General features: G+C 40.9%; 1 protein-coding gene across 4 annotated transcripts in view; it reads left to right on the forward strand.

The window, feature by feature from the left end:
- PTK2 (protein tyrosine kinase 2) overlaps positions 1 to 20,221 on the forward strand; it is a 227,826-nt gene that overhangs the window by 190,139 nt on the left and 17,466 nt on the right. For 3 of the 4 annotated variants that reach the window (XM_082317407.1, XM_082317406.1, XM_082317408.1), the window contains 4 exons: positions 5,435 to 5,546; positions 8,405 to 8,491; positions 9,719 to 9,856; positions 12,588 to 12,719. In XM_082317407.1, coding sequence (XP_082173533.1) covers positions 5,435 to 5,546; positions 8,405 to 8,491; positions 9,719 to 9,856; positions 12,588 to 12,719 — 469 coding nt within the window. Of the gene's footprint in view, positions 1 to 4,752; positions 4,773 to 5,434; positions 5,547 to 8,404; positions 8,492 to 9,718; positions 9,857 to 12,587; positions 12,720 to 20,221 lie in introns of those variants that run through there. The other variant, XM_082317409.1, reaches the window with a different exon arrangement.

The raw sequence follows: 20,221 nt of genomic DNA on the forward strand, positions 1-20,221 counted from the left end.
TGTGTGATTTGGGTAGTAGGTGGAAATCGGCGGTTCACTTGCTTTTTCTTTTTTTTTGGCCCTGGAAGAATAGGATTCTTTTTAATTTGCAGTCAGATTGTACTGATAACTTACAGCTGACTGGCGTGGAGGAGAATGAAGCCCTAAAAAAATGTGACTAGGAAGATGGCTGTGATGCGTAAACCCAGGCAGAGAGAGTATCTCACCGGCAAGGGAGCAGGATGAGTAAATGCAGAGTAAAAGTAATTGTGTTGGGGGATGAAATAAATGCAGGCTGTGCTCAGAGAGGGATGGCAGCGACACTTATAACAGCATGAGTCTGGAGGGGGAGAGGGGGAAAAAGGGAGAAACATGGGATGGTATCGCCAGATAAACAGGATAGACCAGTGCCCAAGAGCCTGGCTCTCCTCAGAAATGCACAGCCAAAGGGCAAGGACCCATACTCACGACATGCAGCAAGGCAAATTCTCATTAGTTACAAATGGAAATGTTTCCCAGTGTGCATGGATAAGCTCTGAAACAGGTCACCCAGACAGACTCTGGAATTTCCGTGCTGGGAGACTTTCAAACCTTGGCTGGAAAAGGCTCCAAGCAACCTGACCTCGCCGTGCTTGGAGCCCGGCTTTACCAGGAGATTGGACGCAGGACCTCCAGAAGTCCCTTCCAACCTAAACCATTCTCTGGTTGTAGATGAAAAATGCACCGAGGGTGGTGTTTTTTTGCTCCTCTAGTCATGCTAGGAGATGTGAAGCATTGTTTAGAGGACAAGCTCTCTCCTGGGGCCTCAGCAACCCTAAAATCCAGTTTTTACTCTCTTCCCGCCAAGGCAGAGAGTTTTCTGCCGCTCCAAACTGGTGACCTTTATCTCCTGGAAGTTAGGCAGCACGGTTGTCCTTAGGGCTTCTTTGTGCTGCTCACAGAGAGAGCCAGCCTCTCGTTGGAGAGGTTGCCAATTCCCTTATGATGAGGCAATCTCAGGCAGCTAGGAAAGATTGTGTTTCAAAACTCCAATTCCCATGAACTTGCAAAAACAAGCCATTTCCCTGGTGGCCTTTTCTGTGTGGTGGTGCTGCTGCTCGTTCTGGATCCTATCCAGGGTAGTCTTTTCAAGCTGAGAGCAGACTGGTTGTTTGCTTGGAGCCAGTGATACAGCACTGCATCATTCCTCTCTGTTTTAATGAGAAAAAGTCCATGGCTTTGGGAAAAAACTTCTTTTCTGCATCTGCAATAGCACTGATGGGAGCATAAGCATTTCATGTGTTCTCTGTCTGTTATTTGATGCTTTTCCCATTTCATAGTAGCATCTGCTTTGCACAAACTTTATTTGCAGCTGCTTGTGCAATGTGAAGGTGCTGACTTCTGTGGAATTTATATCGTGTTATTAGAGTAGTAGTAAGCATTTATAGCATTTGATCTGTCCAACGTGGATAAGGATGAGTTAGTCTTCACAGCGAGCACAGAAACAAATGGGTGGATTGTGGATTTCCAAATTTAATTCCCTCTCGCATCCTACGTCCCTTTTTCAATTTTGGGGGGTGGTAAAAATGAGAGTAAGTCAGGAAAGTGAGGTGCTACCCCGCTACTCCTGCGATTCTGGCGCTGACTGGGCCAGAATTAGAATCTGTGGTATTTTAACTAGGAAGCACGTGTTGCCTTGCCGACTTTGTGTAGAAGAGATTTTTAGTCTTGCAGTACATGGTAAATAATATAAGAGGCCCTTTGCAGAGTGTTTAATGTACCCAGATCATGTAATATCACTTTTACAGCATTTCTCCTCAGAATGACTCCTAGCCACTTACTATGCTATATTTGTACACTCACTGTAACCATAGACTATCTCATACGTGCGTGTATTATTAAATTTAATTTCTACTTTGCTATGTTCAATATGCTACAGGTGTGTATTGCTAAGGTAGCACCGGTATACTCACAGGCTTTCTTATAAGTCAGCTCCCAGGCTTGTGCTTGCAAGCTGTGGTGCCCTGAGTGCCCTTTGATTGATAATTCTGTTAAAACTGGGGTTTTTTGTGCGTTGGAGGTTAAGTTGGATTTTAATTTTGTGCTTTCAAATTAATGTAATTGCATGACATTTTCGCTGCATCGTTGAATGAATTTTATATAAATTGCCTACCGCTAACGCTTTCTCTCTACTAAAAATAGCAAAATAAAGAGCAGTTGTGTCCCCGCTGTGGTAAGCGTGTGAGTCCGGCCCTCTGTTGGTCAGTGATGAAGAAGCACAGGTTTTAACAGAGTGGATGGCCCCGCTAGCACCCCAGCATTGCAGGTCACATATTAAATACAGCTCTAAAAAGAATGCAAAAAAAAAAAAAAAGGGGAAAGAAAAAAAAGACTTACTCGTGCTTTTAAGTCTGTTTTTATGACAACAGTAAGATAATTAACTGATGAGAACTGGACTCGAGCCTTTTTGTGACTGCATTTGATGTAGGTCCTGAAATGTTGCTTATAAATAAAAGAAACAACACTGATAAGAGTGAGGGCAGTTTGAGTCCTCTCCTTCCGTTGCATCCTGCCAAAAAAATATTTTAGCATGTACCTGAAATATATGATGGAGGCTGCAAAATGCTTCATTAGTCTTTTGCTCTTTGACAGTGACCATTAGGAATAATCTCTAATCTGTATGAAAGTGCTTTTAAATTAGAGCAGTATGCAAAAAGATGTTCATGTGCATCCAGCTTTGCATTTCTGATGGCTGGGGACCACAGAGAGAAAAAAAAAGAAGCTGCTTGTTCAGGGCCAGCACTTACTGATGGTTCCCGCACCACCATAGCAGCAAAGACTGGTATTCCTGTGCCTTTTGAAATGTAAGGATACATTTTAGTATTTCAGATATTCCTACACTGAAGCTCCCAGTAAGTGTTTCCTTTTCAATGTCACAGGCCAATTTCAGTAAAAAGATTCCTTGTAAATTAAATAAGTTTATCAGTTATGCAAACTTTTCATAGTTGAGATTTTTCATCAGACTTAACCTAGCCAAGAAGATGAGTTCAGTTTGTCTGTACTACCTCAAGATTTGCTAGGGACATCATATGAATAGAAATACTGCTCTGCTTGCTGCTTTGCTGCTAAAAATATGTGCAGTTTGGGAAAATATGCCTAGATCTGACTTTCCTGACCTTCTGCAAATTCTAATAAACTGTTCAGAGTACTTAAGCAGCTGCACTGAGAAAAGGTCAAAAATATCTCTTGGCACGCTGTTACTCTGTCTATGGATTGGTCTTCCCTTTGTAAAAACAAAGACGTTTCTGTGAGTCATTTATATTCTTTGCGTTTTTTTCGAGTAACGCTTCTCTGAGGCATTTCTATTTTATATTCTTGTCGGCAGCACTCAAGGGCATCCAAGTACAGATCCTGCTGCAGCTGATCAGCCTTGGACCAGGCTGCTTGCCGGGTGGCTGGGGCAAGGGCCTCCTGATGACACAGGCAACGAAAGAGCAGGGTGGGATGTATTAGAGTTGTAAGGCAAAAAGCTGAGCCTATGTTATGAAAAACAAGGCATTTCAGTAGAAATATGGCATTTCCAGTGATAGGATTGAAGTTAATGGTATTGTATCGAATACCGCGACACCACGGATGAAATGATAGCAAGGCAGATGGGTATTGGTGTTTCATTCCTTTTTATGGAAAAACAGGACTGTGCTGTGACAAATTACACCCATGGCCCCAGATTGTCAATAAGCCGTCTCTAAATTTAGTCAGCTGCTTTTAGCCAACTCCTGTTCCATGCTTTTGCTCAGATTAGAGCAACTGCTGTATCAACGGCTTTGTTAAAAATGTGTATTTTCTTCATGCAATGTCTGGGTGGATTTTTTGGTGTTGTTTTGCTGTGTTGTTTTTTAAATCTTGAGGTATTTCTTGAAAGAGCATAATCATGGTTCATGGCTATGGATTCGTGTTGGCTGATTTTTCGTGCTGCATAAAAAATGCGTGCTGAATATCTGAAGTGTGCCCTAGCTTTAAAGCAGTGGGTTTTTTGCTAGTTCTTCATGGGTTCAAGTAAGAAATATTTCATTTCCCTTATTCTGAAGGAAGGGAGAGGTAAAATAGAAAGATTTTTTAGTTCCCTCCGTTGGGCTGTAGCCGTGTTTCCGTGGTAGTTATGTCAGGATCACTTTTGCAAATAACTTGTCCGATTTTGTTTTTGTTCCACATTCTTGTGTTACTTCAGCAATGATGGATTGAAATTGCAGCAATACTTATAAACTTGGTTTAGCTGCAGTGAGACGAGATGACTTCTCTGCTTTTTAGAAGTGGGATAGATTTTTTTTTTTTTTTTTTGGCTGAGTAAGGAAAAGCAAAGTTCTCATCTCCAAGCGAGCAGGAATTTATTCTTGAAATAAGCAGTAAAGTTCCAAGATTAGAATAGATTGCTGTAGTTGATCTCATCCCCTGCATGAGTAATTCTGGGTGGTTATTTAGCAGACTGAGCAGGAGATGATAAACTCAGAACGTAGCTTTGTTTCTCGAAACTCTTGAGTGATAAAGAAGCTGGAGTAGCTCCTTTACAGGATTATCTTTACACTGGGGATATCGATATGTAAATAATCTGCCCTACTCACATCTCCAGAATATCCCTGTAGCGTGCAGCTCCAACGAATTTGCAGCTCCCTATTTCAAAGCTTCTTTCTGAGTATTTTTCAAAATGGCAAATATCCAACATTAATAATCCACATAGCAGAACTGGGAGGAGGCAGCTGTGGGGGCAGCAGTATCACGGTGAACTTCAAACAGTCTTTTTAATAGTCAGAACAGTGGTAAGTAGCAAACTAGTTTTACTACTGTCTTGTATGTTGTTGAAAATGCAGCCGTTTGACCTGAGTGCTTAGAAGCTGAGTGAATACTGTCAGATATTTCTGTTTTGCTAAATTTGTTTGCTGAATGTGTTCCTGGTGAGGCTAAAATGTAAGAGCTGAAGACATAGTATTTAAAATGTTTTTTGACTGCTTTGTTTAAAAAAGAAAATAAATCCCAGTGATCTAAAGCTCTGTTGAGTTTCGGTAAAGAACATTTTCAGTTTGTTTTGAACCTTTGCAGCAGTTCAGTAGAATATTTTCTTGTGAAAAATAAGTTCTCATGCAAGTGAGTGCTCGATTCATTGTCTTTGAGGATTTCTCTGTGTAATTACACATCAAAAGAACTGTTCAGATGCAAAAAAATTTTTATACAAGATCAACCACCTTTCTAAAAACTTGGTGCTGCTTCTGTTGTTAGAAGCACGCTGGTAATCCTACAGAAGTATTTCTTCCTGATACTGATTTTCAGAAACCTAACCAATATAAGTAAAAGAAATTTGTGTTCCAGTTTTCAATCACTTTGTTGAATAGCATTCATTAGTCTGAAAAATGTGGGAGCTCTGGGGAGAGGTTTGTTAGACATTGAACTGGAGTTTTACTTAAATATAATACGTTTTTCGTAGTACAATACTGGAGGAAGAGAAGCTGCAGCAAGAAGAACGAATGAGAATGGAATCCAGGCGACAAGTCACGGTGTCCTGGGACTCAGGAGGATCAGATGAAGCTCCTCCCAAGGTAGCTAATACTGCAAATTACGTGCGTTTAAAAAACAAACAAAAAACCCCTTTTTATTCCATTTATTTCTTCAAAGCCTCCTTTGACGGGTTCATTCAAACAACGGCGTTCTGGCCAGTTTTGTCATCATCTGGTAATACTTGCCTGAAATGACCCAGCTTTACTTGGAACTGTTATTAGAACTGATCCATGCTATAATATCACACTAACGATTTTCTGTTTCTTGTTGTTTAACTTGTAAAAGACTACCATAGCTGCCACAAAATTGTTTCCTGGCCTTTTCTTTATTCTTCTTTCTTGTAGCGCTCCTATGAAACGTTAGCTAGTGAGCTTTCAGACCACTGTGAAGTTTATTTATAGCGTGTCAGTGAGAGGATAGAAATCAATTAATTGCATTTTCCTTATTCTGGGGCAGAAAATTAGGAGTTTGCTTCCAAGGACCTTATGTATTTTAGTTTACATTTAATTTTGTTTCATTACAAGTCTGTCCTGTTTGGACGTCGCTGATGTGTTCTCCAGCTGTGGTAGTCTAACCTCACCAGTTGCTGAGCACTCTCTTCTCTCAGTAACCTGTTTGCTTCGCATCGTTGTTATTTTGCACTTTGAAGGATGGAGCCTGTATTTTGAAGAATTTCATTTTGTGCTGTCACCACTGTAATGTGGAATATTATCTGCGTCCTGATCAGTTTGTGATGAATTCCTGTAGCTCTCTACGCGAGCTCTGGTGCTGATAACGATTTCAGTAGTACTCATGCGGCACCTTCTGCTGCGTGCATCCCCCAGCAGTCATAGGAAGGCAACTTTTTTGTTTTGTTTAGTTTCCCCATAGCCAGGTTGTTGCCTGATAGATTTCCAAGCTTGGTTCTGCATTTTGATAGCTTTATGGCAACCAAGAAATACGGACAGTGGAATTGTTGCTTTCATTTCAGAGCTAAAAACAGCAAAGAGTCCATCAACCTGTTTAGTCATCGGAGATTAACTAGCAGGATTTGGTGTACATATAAACAGATGGTGCTCCGCGTTACAGAAGCAGATAAACTGCATAAATTGGAACAATACGCTACTTGATTATTACAACCTTGTTTGAAGAATGTGTTTAGTCTTGCAGCTTTGTGGCTAATCCAGATAGAATAAATACCTTTTACTAATGTAATATATGAGCTATAGTGTATTACAAATTATCGTTAGAGCTTCGGGTGTGATGTAGAAACAGAAACACTTGACAAAAGATGCGTTAAGATTGAAATTAATTCAACCACTGCGTATCTTTTTTGAGGGGGTCAATATGTCCTCACTGTATATGCGGTGCAGTTGTTGGTTAGGTTTTTTATACAGTCTTTTTGTGTAAAATATGGCCGTGCATAATAACGACATCTGAACAAGTTGAATTTCATAGATACAGGATTTTAAGTATCTCTTATGATCTAATTTTCTAATGATGACAACTGATTTTTTTCTTCCAACAATTCGTTATGCAAGTTTCAGGGCTTTATAGGGCTTAAATTTCATTTTGTTTATAGCCTTAAACTTCTACACATTCTTAAATAATTCACAGATATCACAATTTGAACTATGAAATTACTTGTATCTCACAGTGATTTCCGTTACAAACGTAAGACAAAACCAATCCTGGTACAGAATGATGACATTTTTCATAAAGCGATGATAAAATTCTGCAATCTCAAAGTAACGTGGTGGTCGCCTTTAACTGCCAGAAGGACTGAAGGAGCCCATTTGCAGAATGATGAAGTTTGGGGGATTTTTTTTCCCCCTCTTGGGTTAATTTTTCTCATCCTGAAACACCCAGCAGCAGTGTTCCTCATTAAAAAAATCCTCAAATATACCTTTGGAGGTTAATATCAAACAAAATAACAGAACGCTTTGGTGTGGAAGATAAAAGTATGTTGCTCTGAGCAACATTTTCCACCATTACTTCTTTCAGTAGTGTGAAGTTTCTACACCTATTGTGGCAAAAAGATGATCTGTTCAATGTGTGCAGAAAACCAGGCTCCTTCTCATGCCGTTTTTTATAATAGTGCTGTCCGAATTTCTGGTGACTTTTCTCATGTACCCCTTTGATGATACATCTTTACGTATAACGTATTGCTCTTCTCCTGAAGGAGTAAAGCAAGATGGTCAGATAAAGACTCTTGATAGCTGATCTTTAGCTGTCCTTTCTAGCAGGAGCTAATTCTGTCTTGTTTTTTCTTGGCTGGGAATGGGTGCAAAGCATGGATAATGAAGCGACCATCGAGTTCAGAATATGATCAAAAGCACCTTCCATGTTGAGGCAATTAGTTACACAGAAGTTAATTATCAGAACTAACTTTAGACCTCAGAATAACACATGGAAATATTCATGCTAAACAAACCAGTTTGATTTGTGTTGTGACTGAAGCAAAAGAATTTAATTTTGGGAACGGTCACAAAAGCAACAAATTAATAGCAAAACTTTATGTACTGCAGATTGCGAACTTAGAAACAATGCTATATTTGCACCTGGAAACTTGATTTAAGAATTATGTTCTTAGCTGATGTCTTCTCTAGAGTTAAATAGCACAGAGCAGGTCATTTAGTGCAAGCAATAAAATATGCACAAAGAATTTACAGAGCGAGTGTTATTTATTGACATACCTAGGAAACAATTCAGCTGCTTCCATTTCCAAGCAAAAATGGAGGAAAAGTTAATTTTAGTTGTTTAAAAAAACATGTTAGTCATTTTAGAATATTTATTTCAGGGTTTTTTTTGAGCTTGCTTTTGTGGTGCGCCACCTGTAAATGTTTGTCTCACCGAAGAATAATTTTCTGGTTACAGTTTTCTGTTTCTAAAAACTCAAAAAATTCCTTTGCATTTACAGCCCAGTAGGCCTGGCTACCCCAGTCCGAGATCCAGTGAAGGGTTTTATCCAAGTCCACAGCATATGGTACAGCCAAATCATTACCAGGTATTACATTTAATACTGTGCATGTATTTTTTCAAATGTGGGATTTATAACTCGGTTGCAGCTGGTGGGATTCATTCACTTCTTACACGGTTTATTTTCATTCAGTTCTGTTAAATGGTTTTTGTTTTACATCAGAACAAACCCTGAACTGAACCTGGTAGGTTTACTCCAGATGGCAAATATTTTCATATCTGATACGATGCTCAGATTCCTAAAACTACAATGAAACACATCAAACATTTTCCTATTTATTGAAGGAATGTGGTGTTCATGTTAACGTTTGTGCTAAGCTATAAAATTACTTGCCTTATAAAATGGCATTAACTAATGGACTTTCCTTGGGCTTAGTGATACTCTGCTCCCTGTTGATTCTCTGAAACATTTTCATTTTCTGTTGGCCGATAGCCACCCTTAGATCTACCACATTGTATACTCACAGGTTTTGCTTTTCTTCCTAACACTGCTGCTGAAGAATTTTAAAACAAAAGTTTGTCATGAAAGTACTTTTAAGCATTCTTGGGTTTGTTCAAAGCTACAGCCATATACAGCAGTCTCGGTTGAGATACTTTTTTTCCATGGAGAGGGGGAGGTTTTCATTGTTTTAATGAGTTCTTTAGACTCATTAAAACTACTTCGATTTTCCTGTGGAGAAGTTCTGAGGCCGTGCAGCTAAGCACACTAATTACATGCTGTCACTCAAGACTTAAGCTTGTAACATACACTAGGGGGTACATTTTTATATGGCTCTGTAGGGGGATGTGTGCAGGCTCCTATTAACTTGAATAAGAGCTCTGCATGTGTAGCTCTTACAAATGTATCAATAGGTTTATTATTGTTCATCAGAGGACTTTGATCTTCTTGGCTGCAGAGGTTAAAACATACTTTCTAATGCTGCTGTTTTGATGAGCATCCTCAAATAGTTATAGTTATCCTCAAAAGTTCGAGTTATATTTCTATGTATTTATATATAGTTATAGTTATCCTCAAGTAGTTATGTTATGATAGGCATCATCAAAGACTTAAAAAAGAGTTTTTGTGTCATATTTTGGCTTGGCTTCCTTCTTCTGATGTGGCTTCCCCTCCTCCTCCTTCCCTCTCAGTGACTGCTTGAATTGAGTCATTTCTGCGCTCTCATATTTGCTCCCTTGAGGCGGGGGAAGCTATGAATTATGGGGAAGCATAGGTCTTTTTAATATAACTCTTTTTCTCCTTCCCACCCCCCCCAAGGTGTCTGGCTACCCTGGTTCTCATGGGATACCAGCCATGGCAGGCAGCATTTATCCTGGGCAAGCTTCTCTCTTGGATCAAGCAGATTCGTGGAACCATCGGCCTCAGGAAATATCAGTGTGGCAACCAAACATGGAGGTATTGTGAAATGACACATCTGTTGTTGCACTCTGTACAGTAAATACACTTTTTTATTATATAGGTACATCTGGAGATGATTGTAAGAAAATTGTTTCTCTGGTGTTTTTTAAATTGCCTAACTGCAGTGGGATGGGAGTCATGACTGAATTCTGTTCTTTTTGAAACAAATGTGAGGCTGGGCATAAAGTGTACTCTTTACAAAAATCCTTGATGAAGTTATTACTACTTACTATCTTAACTAAGTGAGTGATAGCAACTATTTTGTGTTTGTTAAAAGAAGGCTTTACTGGAACTTATTGCTGTTAATAGAGATGGGAACATTCATGTAAAAATATGTAATATCATTACTGTTTGAAAATACCCCTTGCGGGAGATATCCAGCATAGCTAAAGTATCTGAGGCCTCTCCATAACTTATCCAGAACAGAAAATGAACCGGTCTGCAAAACTATCTTTGAGTTGTATTCCTGTTAGGTGCTTTTCAGCCTGTCATGATTGCACAGAGCTGCTGCAAGGAACATCAAATTAATTCCCGCTTTAACCTTCCGTCATTTTTTTTCTGTTCTCCTCCAATATTTTATACTTTTTTCATTCCATTTTATCCTCCCACAAAGGTTCGCTTTGTGCAGCTTCTGTGTTAAATCTGTTTCCTCTCTAACCAATGCTCTATTCCCTGTGCCTCTGATAAACATTTAAGTGGTAACTGAGGCTTACTTGCTAAATGCAGGCAAGCAGATAGGTGTCCAAGTCCTCAGTTTGCTTCTGCTTACTCTTGGTTGATTTGGCTGTATATTCTGCCATTGCAACTTGCTGCCGTGCTGTTGTTGTCCACACTGTGTATAGTTGAGGGTTGTAGTCCCAAGTAGTGCAACATCCCTGTAGATTATTGACTGTACAAACAACTTAGTCTAACCATGTCGTGCCTGAATAAAGTGTTGGTGGAAGCATATAGAATCATAGAATGGTTTGGGTTGGAAGGGACCTTAAAGATCATCTGGTTCCACCCCCGCTGCCATGGGCAGGGACACCTTCCGCTAGACCAGGTTGCTCAAAGCCCCATCCAACCTGGCCTTGAACACTTCCAGGGATGGGGCATCCGCAGCTTCTCTGGGCAACCTGTTCCAGTGCCTCACCACCCTCACAGTGAAGAATTTCTTCCTTATATCTAATCTAAATCTACCCTCTTTCAGTTTAAAGCCATTCCCCCTTGTCCTGTCAGTACAGGTGCTTGTAAAAAGCCCCTCTCCAGCTTTCTTGTAGGCTCCCTTCAGGTACTGGAAGGCCGCAATAAGGTCTCCCTGGAGCCTTCTCTTCTCCAGGCTGAACAACCCCAACTCTCTCAGCCTGTCTTCATAGGGGAGGAGCTCACTGATCACGTTTGTGGCCCTCCTCTGGACTCACTCCAAGAGGTCCATCTCCTTCTTATGTTGGGGGCCCCAGAGCTGGACGCAGTGCTCCAGATGGGGTCTCACCAGAGCAGAGTAAAGGGGCAGGATCACCTCCCTCAACCTGCTGGCCACGCTGCTTTTGATGCAGCCCAGATGTGGTTGGCTTTCTGGGCTGCAAGTGCACATTGCTGGGTCATGTTTGAGCATCAACCAACACCCCCAAGTCCTTCTTCTCAGGGCTGCTCTCAATGCTTTCTCCTCCCAGCCTGTACTGATATTGGGGGTTGCCCCAACCCATGTGCAGGACCTTGCACTTGGCCTCGTTGAACTTCATGAGGTTTGCATGGGCCCACCTCTCCAGCCTTCCAGGGTCCCTCTGGATGACATCCCTTCCCTCCAGCGTGTTGACCGCACTGTACAGCTTGGTGTCGTCAGCAAACTTGCTGAGGGTGCACTCGATCCCACTGTCCGTGTTGCTGACAAAGATGTTAAACAGCGCTGGTCCCAGTACCAACCCCTGAGGAATGCCACTTGTGACTGGTCTCCACTTGGACGTTGAGCTGTTGACCACAACTCTCTGAGTGCGTCCATCCGGCCAATTCCTTATCCACCGAGCGATCCATCTGTCAAATCCATGTCTCTCCAGTTTATAGAGAAGGATATGAATGCTTTGCATGTGTGTGTAATAATAAGTTACAGCCACAGTTTTCACAAAAGCTTGGGAATTTGGTTACCTAAAACCATCTCAGTGAAGTTTGTTACCAAACTCCCCTTGGCTTCTTTAAGAATACTAATTTGTACACTACTTGCTCATGATTCCCAGACAGCATTGGGATATGTTATATTCAGTATTGTAAGCTTAAGACATGCATAAAAACTTATTCAGAATTCATTAAAAATGTTTTTGTGACATGCTTTGCGACTGTCAGCTAGAACTGAAAAGCATATTTGTTTTGGGTAAAAAGTGTATCCTGCAGCTTGTAACAACCGCATAGTTACATTATTACTCCCGACCAAGAAAACGAAATTGATATATCTGTTTTTGTCGTCCAACTTAAATGAAGTGCAATACATGAAGTGACAACGTTACTGAAAAACAGAACAGAATTTTTCAAATCTTTTTGGTTCCAGTGATTAGGAGCAAGGCAGATAAAATGTTTATAGTTGGAAAGAGTTTCTTCTGATGGTCTGGTTCAGTTTATAAGGAGTTGAAGGAACTCTGCTTGACTGCTGTTGTGCATTTGGGCTTTTAAAAATCTGTTCTTTTATAATCTATAAGTTCTTGCAGCTGTTTATACAAATTTTAAATTGTGAGACTGAATAAACTTACTCTGTTTGTAGGATTCAGGCACTTTGGACATACGAGGAATGGGCCAGGTTCTACCCACACATCTCATGGAGGAGAGATTGATACGACAACAACAAGAGATGGAAGAAGATCAGCGCTGGCTTGAAAAAGAGGAACGATTCCTGGTAATACTTTGTTTCATAGTGCTTCTTAATTCATTCTGATTTCTCTTTTTTTATTGCAGCTTGCTAAAACTGATCACTTCTGTGAAATGAGAGCGTTTACTGAACATAGGAGTCACTATGAAAAATGTAGGTTTGGAAACAGTTTTTAAGTTAAGTGTTCAGCTAGTAAGTGAGTCCTGTGTTATAAATACCTTGAACAGCTGGATTTTTTAGTCAGTCTCACTTTATCCAGTTGAGTATTTATGTGTGGGAAGTTGTGGGTATAATTCTGTGCCAATCTGGAGATTGCTTGTTTGTTCTTAAGGAGATAGATCTGTGCGTCCTCTACCACTAAAAAAGGGTTGACCATCAGCCATCTAACAACCCTGAGTGTCGTAAGAGTTGTCAGCTGTCTTGCGCTGGAGTAACAATGAGACACATTAGTGGGAAGGAATAATTTAAGAGAGAGCTCTGTGAGGTGAGGGAGAAAAGCTCTGAACATCACCAGGAGGAGGAGGAAGAGAGGCATTGGTAATGGGATCTTCTGTTGCTGTTTCTCTGCAGTTCCATGTTGTCTTGTTGTCAGTGGCTCTGGGGTATATTTTTTAGTTCAATTCTGGCTTCCCAGTTGTCAAAATTCAAGTTCTGTGTCAAAATTCTCCTACTTGAGACTGATGGCTACAGATGCAGCAGAAGATGCTAGCAGCATATGACTCTGCACAGGCTCATGCTGGCCTCGTTTGACAGGTGGATAATTTACAGTGGTGTGGTATGGGTTGTGACAAATATCGGTCGCATGTTTGGCCTTGAGATGGATATTTCAAGCAGTGTTTTGGTTTGGAATCCCTTTATGTTGTACATAGTCGCAAAACATGCCTGTATAAATGCAGGTGTCGTAGGTTTGTTACGGGAGGTAAGTTTGAATAAATACGTTCTCTGTTTAAAGCAGATGATGATAATGGTCTATGGTTTCTGGAAGAGTTCTCTGCAGTGTCCAGAGCTGGTCTCCAGGAAAATTTTAGTTGTACAGATGAATTATTTTTATTTTAGACACCAAAGTTGCTGGTTGTGATTGTCTCACAGAACTTGAAACAGTCTTTTAGGGATCTTGAAGCCAGGACACTGAGTTCCTTGAAAATAAGAATTTATGCTTTATTCTACAGGAAGCCAGTGGGCGGGAATGGAGAGCAGATCTTGTACGTAGATGATGTTACCAAGACCTTATTGCTTGCCAATTGAATTGTCTTAGTCTCTCAGGGGTTTAGTTATGTATGGTATACAGAACTGTTCAGAACAGCTGATGGCTGTGAAGACAACCAAGGTAGCATAAATCTCTACTAGCTCTTGAGAGCTGCTTATAGATGCCCCTGTGTCCAGCACATGCTCTAGCCAAAATCCAGATTGTGCCAGAGTTAAGATGTTACTTTTGATTAGAGGATGTTGAAGTTTGCTCTTGGCCGGTTTCCTTCTAAGTGCACTTGGGAGTTTGCGGTTTGCCATTGGATGACCGTAAAGAAACCACTGTACCCAGATGGCTTTGTCCAATTTATTATGAGCTGAAGAGAGGGAGGGGAAAGGAAAATTTCTTCCCTAATTTAGGCATTAGCTTTTCCAGTCTTGAGTGGCACCAGTTGCTCATGACTTTCGCAAGCCCAGGAGGTCAAATTGATCCATTGGGGGTTAAAATTTCAAGATTGTCAAGAACTTTTTGAGGAATTAATGTATTTACTGAGAATGAGGCATTGTGATGTCAGGTGGTGGCACTAGATTGTGTGGGAACTTTCTGCAGAAAACTTTCTGAACTTTCTGACCTTTCTGACCCTTTCTGCAGAATAGATGACAGTTATTTGTAGCGTTTGTTATTCTGCTTTGATTCAGCCTCTGGACTATTAGGCTGTTTACTGTCCCTCAGATTGCTGTTTGAGGAGGGACTTTGATTTTTCTTTTGATCTGTAATATGGTCTTAGCATATGTTTGGAAAAAAATGACTGTGTTTTCATTATGTGTTAGTTTTTATTGCAAAGAGACGCCATCTCTGTTGCCACCCCCTTCTCAAAGGAGAACTAGCTCTGATGAACCTGTGAGCAGCTATAGAGCTCTGCAGCTTTGCCAGAGCTGGATTTGGTTGATGTAAACCCTTAGAGGGTTAAAAAGGCAAAAATCAGAGAAAGTTTGAGTGGAAGTAAGCGTGAACTTACATGGCCAAAATGGGGAATTGGAATCCGTAAGAGACTTCAGTTCTTTTTCTTTCCGCACTAACATTTTGACTATACAGACTTTGGGGTTTATACTTGAATGCCTGTTACAGATGTACACCCTGCGTCAAAAGCTAAACAAGCTAATGGTAGCCACAGGGTATATTTGAACCCGTAGCAGGATGTATGTCAGAGGAATCTTCAGTTTATAGATGGGTGTTTCTTGGAAAAGGAATGTGCTTTTCTAGGCTTAGCCCTGAAGAAATCAAGACGGTAGAAAAGTCACTGTGGGGAGTCACTGTTGGAGGCCTTGCACACCTCCTGAAGGATATCCACAGTTCATACGTGACAGTCCAAGCACAGGTCCAGTGCAGCAATAATCCATACACTACACGCACACGCTTCTTGCCCCGTGTCCTCTAGCGAGACTAGTGACATTTCTTCTCTTGGGGAAGGGACTTCCCTAATTTCACTCCAGATAATTTAGCAGGGAGAAGGAACTTATTTTTTTTTAAATTGATGTCGTGTCTCTCACTTGCTTTGAAACGCCTTTCTGCACTAACCTTTAGATTTTGATAAAATTGTTTTGATGAAGTGTGACTCTGCCTTGCCTGCTAGAGGCAGGTTTCAGGAGAATATTTTTCCTTTTGAGCACAGGGAACAATAGAGAGAGTAGAGCCAGATTTTAATTTTTAACTTGTGTAACTCTACAGTGTAGCGTTCTCAGTTAAAACTGGCTGCTTTCAAAAGCTGCTCTGTTTACACAGTCTTCAGGCTCCTACAGTATATCTCACATCTACTGTGGAGAATTGGACTCACAGGGGAGTACCTGCGAATCATTTAATGTGTGAGACACTGCAACGAGAAGAAAAATCCTCAGTGGGGTTTCTGTTAGTACAATTTTTGTTTCCCCAGAGCAACACCAACTTGCTCATGACTTGAAATTTACTGCTGCTTCGACAGGGAAAAAATACAGCTCAAAGCATTTTAATACAAGTATAAACAGCACTGATGTTGTGTTTGCTAGAAGAGACACCCCAGATGAAGAATTAAATTGCAGTGGCATTGAAAGGGAAATTTCCCAGTCTTCGGAGAGGTTGTTATCTGTGTAAGCAGTTCGCCTGAAACTGGTCCTTTGAGAAAACGTGACTAGTCAATACTTGAAAGGAGATAGAAATTTTGTTTGCAAGCTGCAGCCTTAACAGAATCCAGAATTCTGAAATTCTGCTGAAAAAAAAGAGAAAACAAACAAACAGATCTCTCTTCATGGGAAGCTCCTGAATGAAAATAAATCTGTTGTGTAAAAACTGAAGAGTAAAGAAGTGTTTAATTTTGAATTGTACCAAATATATCCATTGGGAGGTGAGAAGAGAATTGGGGGAGAGGTTGATTTTGGGGGACTTTTTTTCCAGGACTGACATTCCCTCCCACCCGCTGATAGAGAGGGGATGTTGCACACTAGTCTGGCAGCTTTAATGGACACTGATGAAACTTGTGGGCTTTCATGCTCTCGATAAAATTGCTTTGGATACCAGCATCTCCAGGAAGGAGGAACGAAAATTCTGAATTATTTTTGAGGAAGCTGAAGCGAAGATAAAGCATTCCTACACTGAAAGCTTGATACAGGTAACTATAGAAGACAGTCTCTGTCCAGGACATGTGCAGGTGGAGGGGCGAGATGGCTGCCGCACAAACACGTTGCGTCAAACGAGTGGATGTCTGTTTAGCCTTCTAGGTAAGGAATCTTACTGTTAGGTTTTTTTAGGTGCTGCAGTCCTGAGGACTGAGTTTTTCACTCATCATTTCTATCCTGTGATGTTTAGACCTCAGCAGACAAGCTGATTTCACAAGAAATTAAGGAAGTTCTCATTCTGCCCTTTCTCCTGAGTTGTTTTTTGATCATATGGGTATTTCCATCCCCCAAAAAAATAAAATTGATGAAGATTAATCAAGGTTTTAGTTGTACATAATGCACAGCATATAGAAGCTGAACAAACAACCTCCATCCCCCAAAGCAGGGCTCCACAATCGCGAATGGCCTCTCTATTGCTGGCACTTGCAGCTCGCTGTAACTAAAAGACTTGGCCCATGACCCTGCAGTCTGGCACGCATGCTGCGATACTTGCACTTAGGTCCAGCATGCTGGCTTTGCTTTACAGTATTTGCGCACACAGAAAATCAGCCCAGAAGGATCAAATGACTCCGTTCGGGCCACAGTATGTGTGTGTTCATCTTCCAGCCCTGACTTCCTGTGTGTAGAATTAATTTAAAGGCAAATCAATTAATTCATTGAGTTAAAATAATTTTTAAAGGCCCCCGAGGATGCTTTTATTTGTGGGTTTTGACAAAAGTTTAGAACTGCCAAAAACTATCCTGATATTCGATTTTTTTGTAATTGGTTCTAGGAGAGAGAGTATACCTTCTCTCTTTTAGTACGAAGTTTGACCCAAAAGGAGAATCACCTGTAACCACGGATAGGAAACCAGTGGTGGTGATGATGCCATGAGAGAGCCAACTGAACCGGTAGCTAGGTAGTTTGCTTCGCAGAAGTTGTGGGAAAGAAACTGCGTCTTTCTGTGTCTTTTCAAGGTGACCTTTCAAGTTCAGCAGTATAGTAAAGTTAGTGATTTTTATGCTGTAACTTTTGGCACTGTCGCTAACTATCTCTGAACATTTTGCAGAACGCTTTTCTTCTTTTGGGCCTGTTTAGTTACCTGCTTCCTCGTTTATATTTAGTTTCCAGTTTGAACCTTTCTTTGTGGTGGTATTGATGTTATGTGGCATTGTTTTTAATCATATAAAATAAAGATATATATGTACGTGCCTTTTTGTATCTCCTCAGCAGATGGAGCAGTGTTGTGCTAAGAAATTTATTGTCCTTTCCTGTGATAGGCTAAGAAGAAATAACTCGCATAGTTTCCTTATCATGTTTGGTTTTGGTTTTTTTTCTGAAATTCCCACATAGTTGTGGTTTTGTCCTATTTTGACACTGAGAACTGCAATTCAAATATAATTGATGTGAACTGTTGCTAAAATAAGATTTTAATTTTTAGCCTGAGAAAATCCCACCAAGACATTACAATTTGGCATGTCCTGAGAATGCCAAGACTTACATGTTCTTTTATTAGTGAGTAGCCAGAAATACTGGAAATAAAGCAGATAATGTTCCAGTTTGTCAACATATGCATCCTGTCTGAACAGTCCTCTTGACGTTTCCAAAGATTTCAGATTGTAAACTATTTATTAGAAAAAAATCCATTTACTTTTGAAAGATTTTTATTTTCTGCAACATTTTCATAACAACGTGTCTGTAATGGATATAATAGTAAGTAGAAAAGGCTTTGCTTAAACTTGCATTTTAGTTTAGTACAGTTGGCACTTTCACCAGAAAAAAATTTCAGAGCGCTACGGTTTGTATGCTTGAGAAGTCCCACCATACTATGAGTATGAAACACATTTGCAGATGATTTGTCATCGCAGTCGGTCACTGTTTAGCTTCAAAGCTTGAAAAATATACTCAAAGTGACAACTTTTTCAGGTAAAGCTGAAATCCTAAATCTCCAATTTCGCAAAGGCTTCATTTTCTGAAACACTTATACTGCACAAGAGTGTTAAGCAGGGCCTTTGTAGCTATACACTCTTACTAGCTAGTTGGGGGCTTCACAACCAAGTGGACGTCTTGAGGGTTTTCCCCCTCCAGCTCATCTCCCTGTTGTATGTACACCCTCAACACAGTTGTGCTCCAGCAAGTGCCAGAAATGTTCTCCATAAGCGCACGCACGCTGAGCACCTCAGCACCCACCACCCGCTTTCCAGCCCCTTTAGCTGCCTCTCGGAAAGGATCGTTTTGTCTCCAGCCAAGAAGTTCTGCACATCTAATGGTTCGCCCAGTACATCTAATGGTTCGCCCAGTACATCTAATGGTTCGCCCAGTACCAGGACAGGAGAACCATTTGGAGGAGTCTCTGCGGTTTTCGAGAGGGCTGCCATGGAGGTATAGGGCCACAGCAGGGACTGGAAAGATAGAAGGGCGTGCTTTGGGGCTGTAAAATGGTGTGTAAAGTACAGAACAGGGCAGTTTTGGTTGAGGCTTATTTTTGACCTAGAGAATGTCGCATTAAAACATCTGAAGGATCTCAGTATTAAAAATTCTGTGATGCATTGCTATGCAATGCCAGCGTGAGGGGCTAAAACTAAAGCTCTTACCACTGTAGAAGCATAAGAACTGCTTCTACAATTTCTAAAGTTCTACAAATAAGACTTTAAATAATATTTAAAAATACAGTGGGAGTTTGATCTTGGATATCACCTCTACTGTAAAATAGTTTGTCTTTTGATATTTCCATAGCTGCACAAATGAATAAATCAGAATATCTTTACTAAATTGGGAGTTATTAGATTTATTAGAACACAGTCAAGTCACTAGAAATATAATTGGGCCTCTTCTTAGTCATTGGACACAAAAGTGTGTTGAATATTTCTCTGTTGTTCCTTGTGTTCCTAACTATCCGAGTTTTGATGGGACAGAGGGAAGAAAATGTTTGGAGAAGTTGAAAGGGCTTACGTTTACGTACCACTAAAGGTTTTCAGTCCTTATTTCTAAGATGTAAATATGCAGATCGCTGAGATGCAGGTGGGTTTTGCAGCTGCACAGACTGGTTGTGGACCCTCTAGGGTCTGGAGCACAAGTCTTATGAGGAGCGGCTGAGGGAGCTGGGGTTGTTCAGCCTGGAGAAGAGGAGGCTGAGGGGAGACCTTATCGCTCTCTACAACTGCCTGAAAGGAGGTTGTAGCGAGGTGGGGGTCGGTCTCTTCTCCCAAGTAACAAGCGATAGGACGAGAGGAAACGGCCTCAAGCTGCGCCAGGGGAGGTTTAGGTTGGATATTAGGGAAAACTTCTTCACCGAGAGAGTGGTCAAGCATTGGAAGAGGCTGCCCAGGGAAGTGGCTGAGTCTCCATCCCTGGAGGTATTTAAAGGACGGATAGATACGGTGCTCGAGGACATGGTATAGTGATGGACTTGGCAGTGATAGGTTAACGGTTGGACTCGATGATCTTAAGGGTCTTTTCCAACCTTGACGATTCTGTGATTCTATGATTCTCTGGTTTGCCATTACCCGTTGGCACTTGGTATCTTCATTTTCAGATCAGGTTCTTGGAGGCAACATCACTGCCTTCCATGGCTTCGCTTGCATGGGGGCAGTCAACAGGCCTCGGTATTTTTGTTGGCAATGTGAGAAGCAAGTGTTTGTCAATTTGATAATACTCATTTCAGTAATATTTTATGTGTATTTACAACCTTTTTGTGAAACGATTCTTAGACCGTA

Source organism: Platalea leucorodia (assembly GCF_965183815.1).
Source record: "Platalea leucorodia genome assembly, chromosome: 1".
Lineage (NCBI taxonomy): Eukaryota > Metazoa > Chordata > Aves > Pelecaniformes > Threskiornithidae > Platalea > Platalea leucorodia.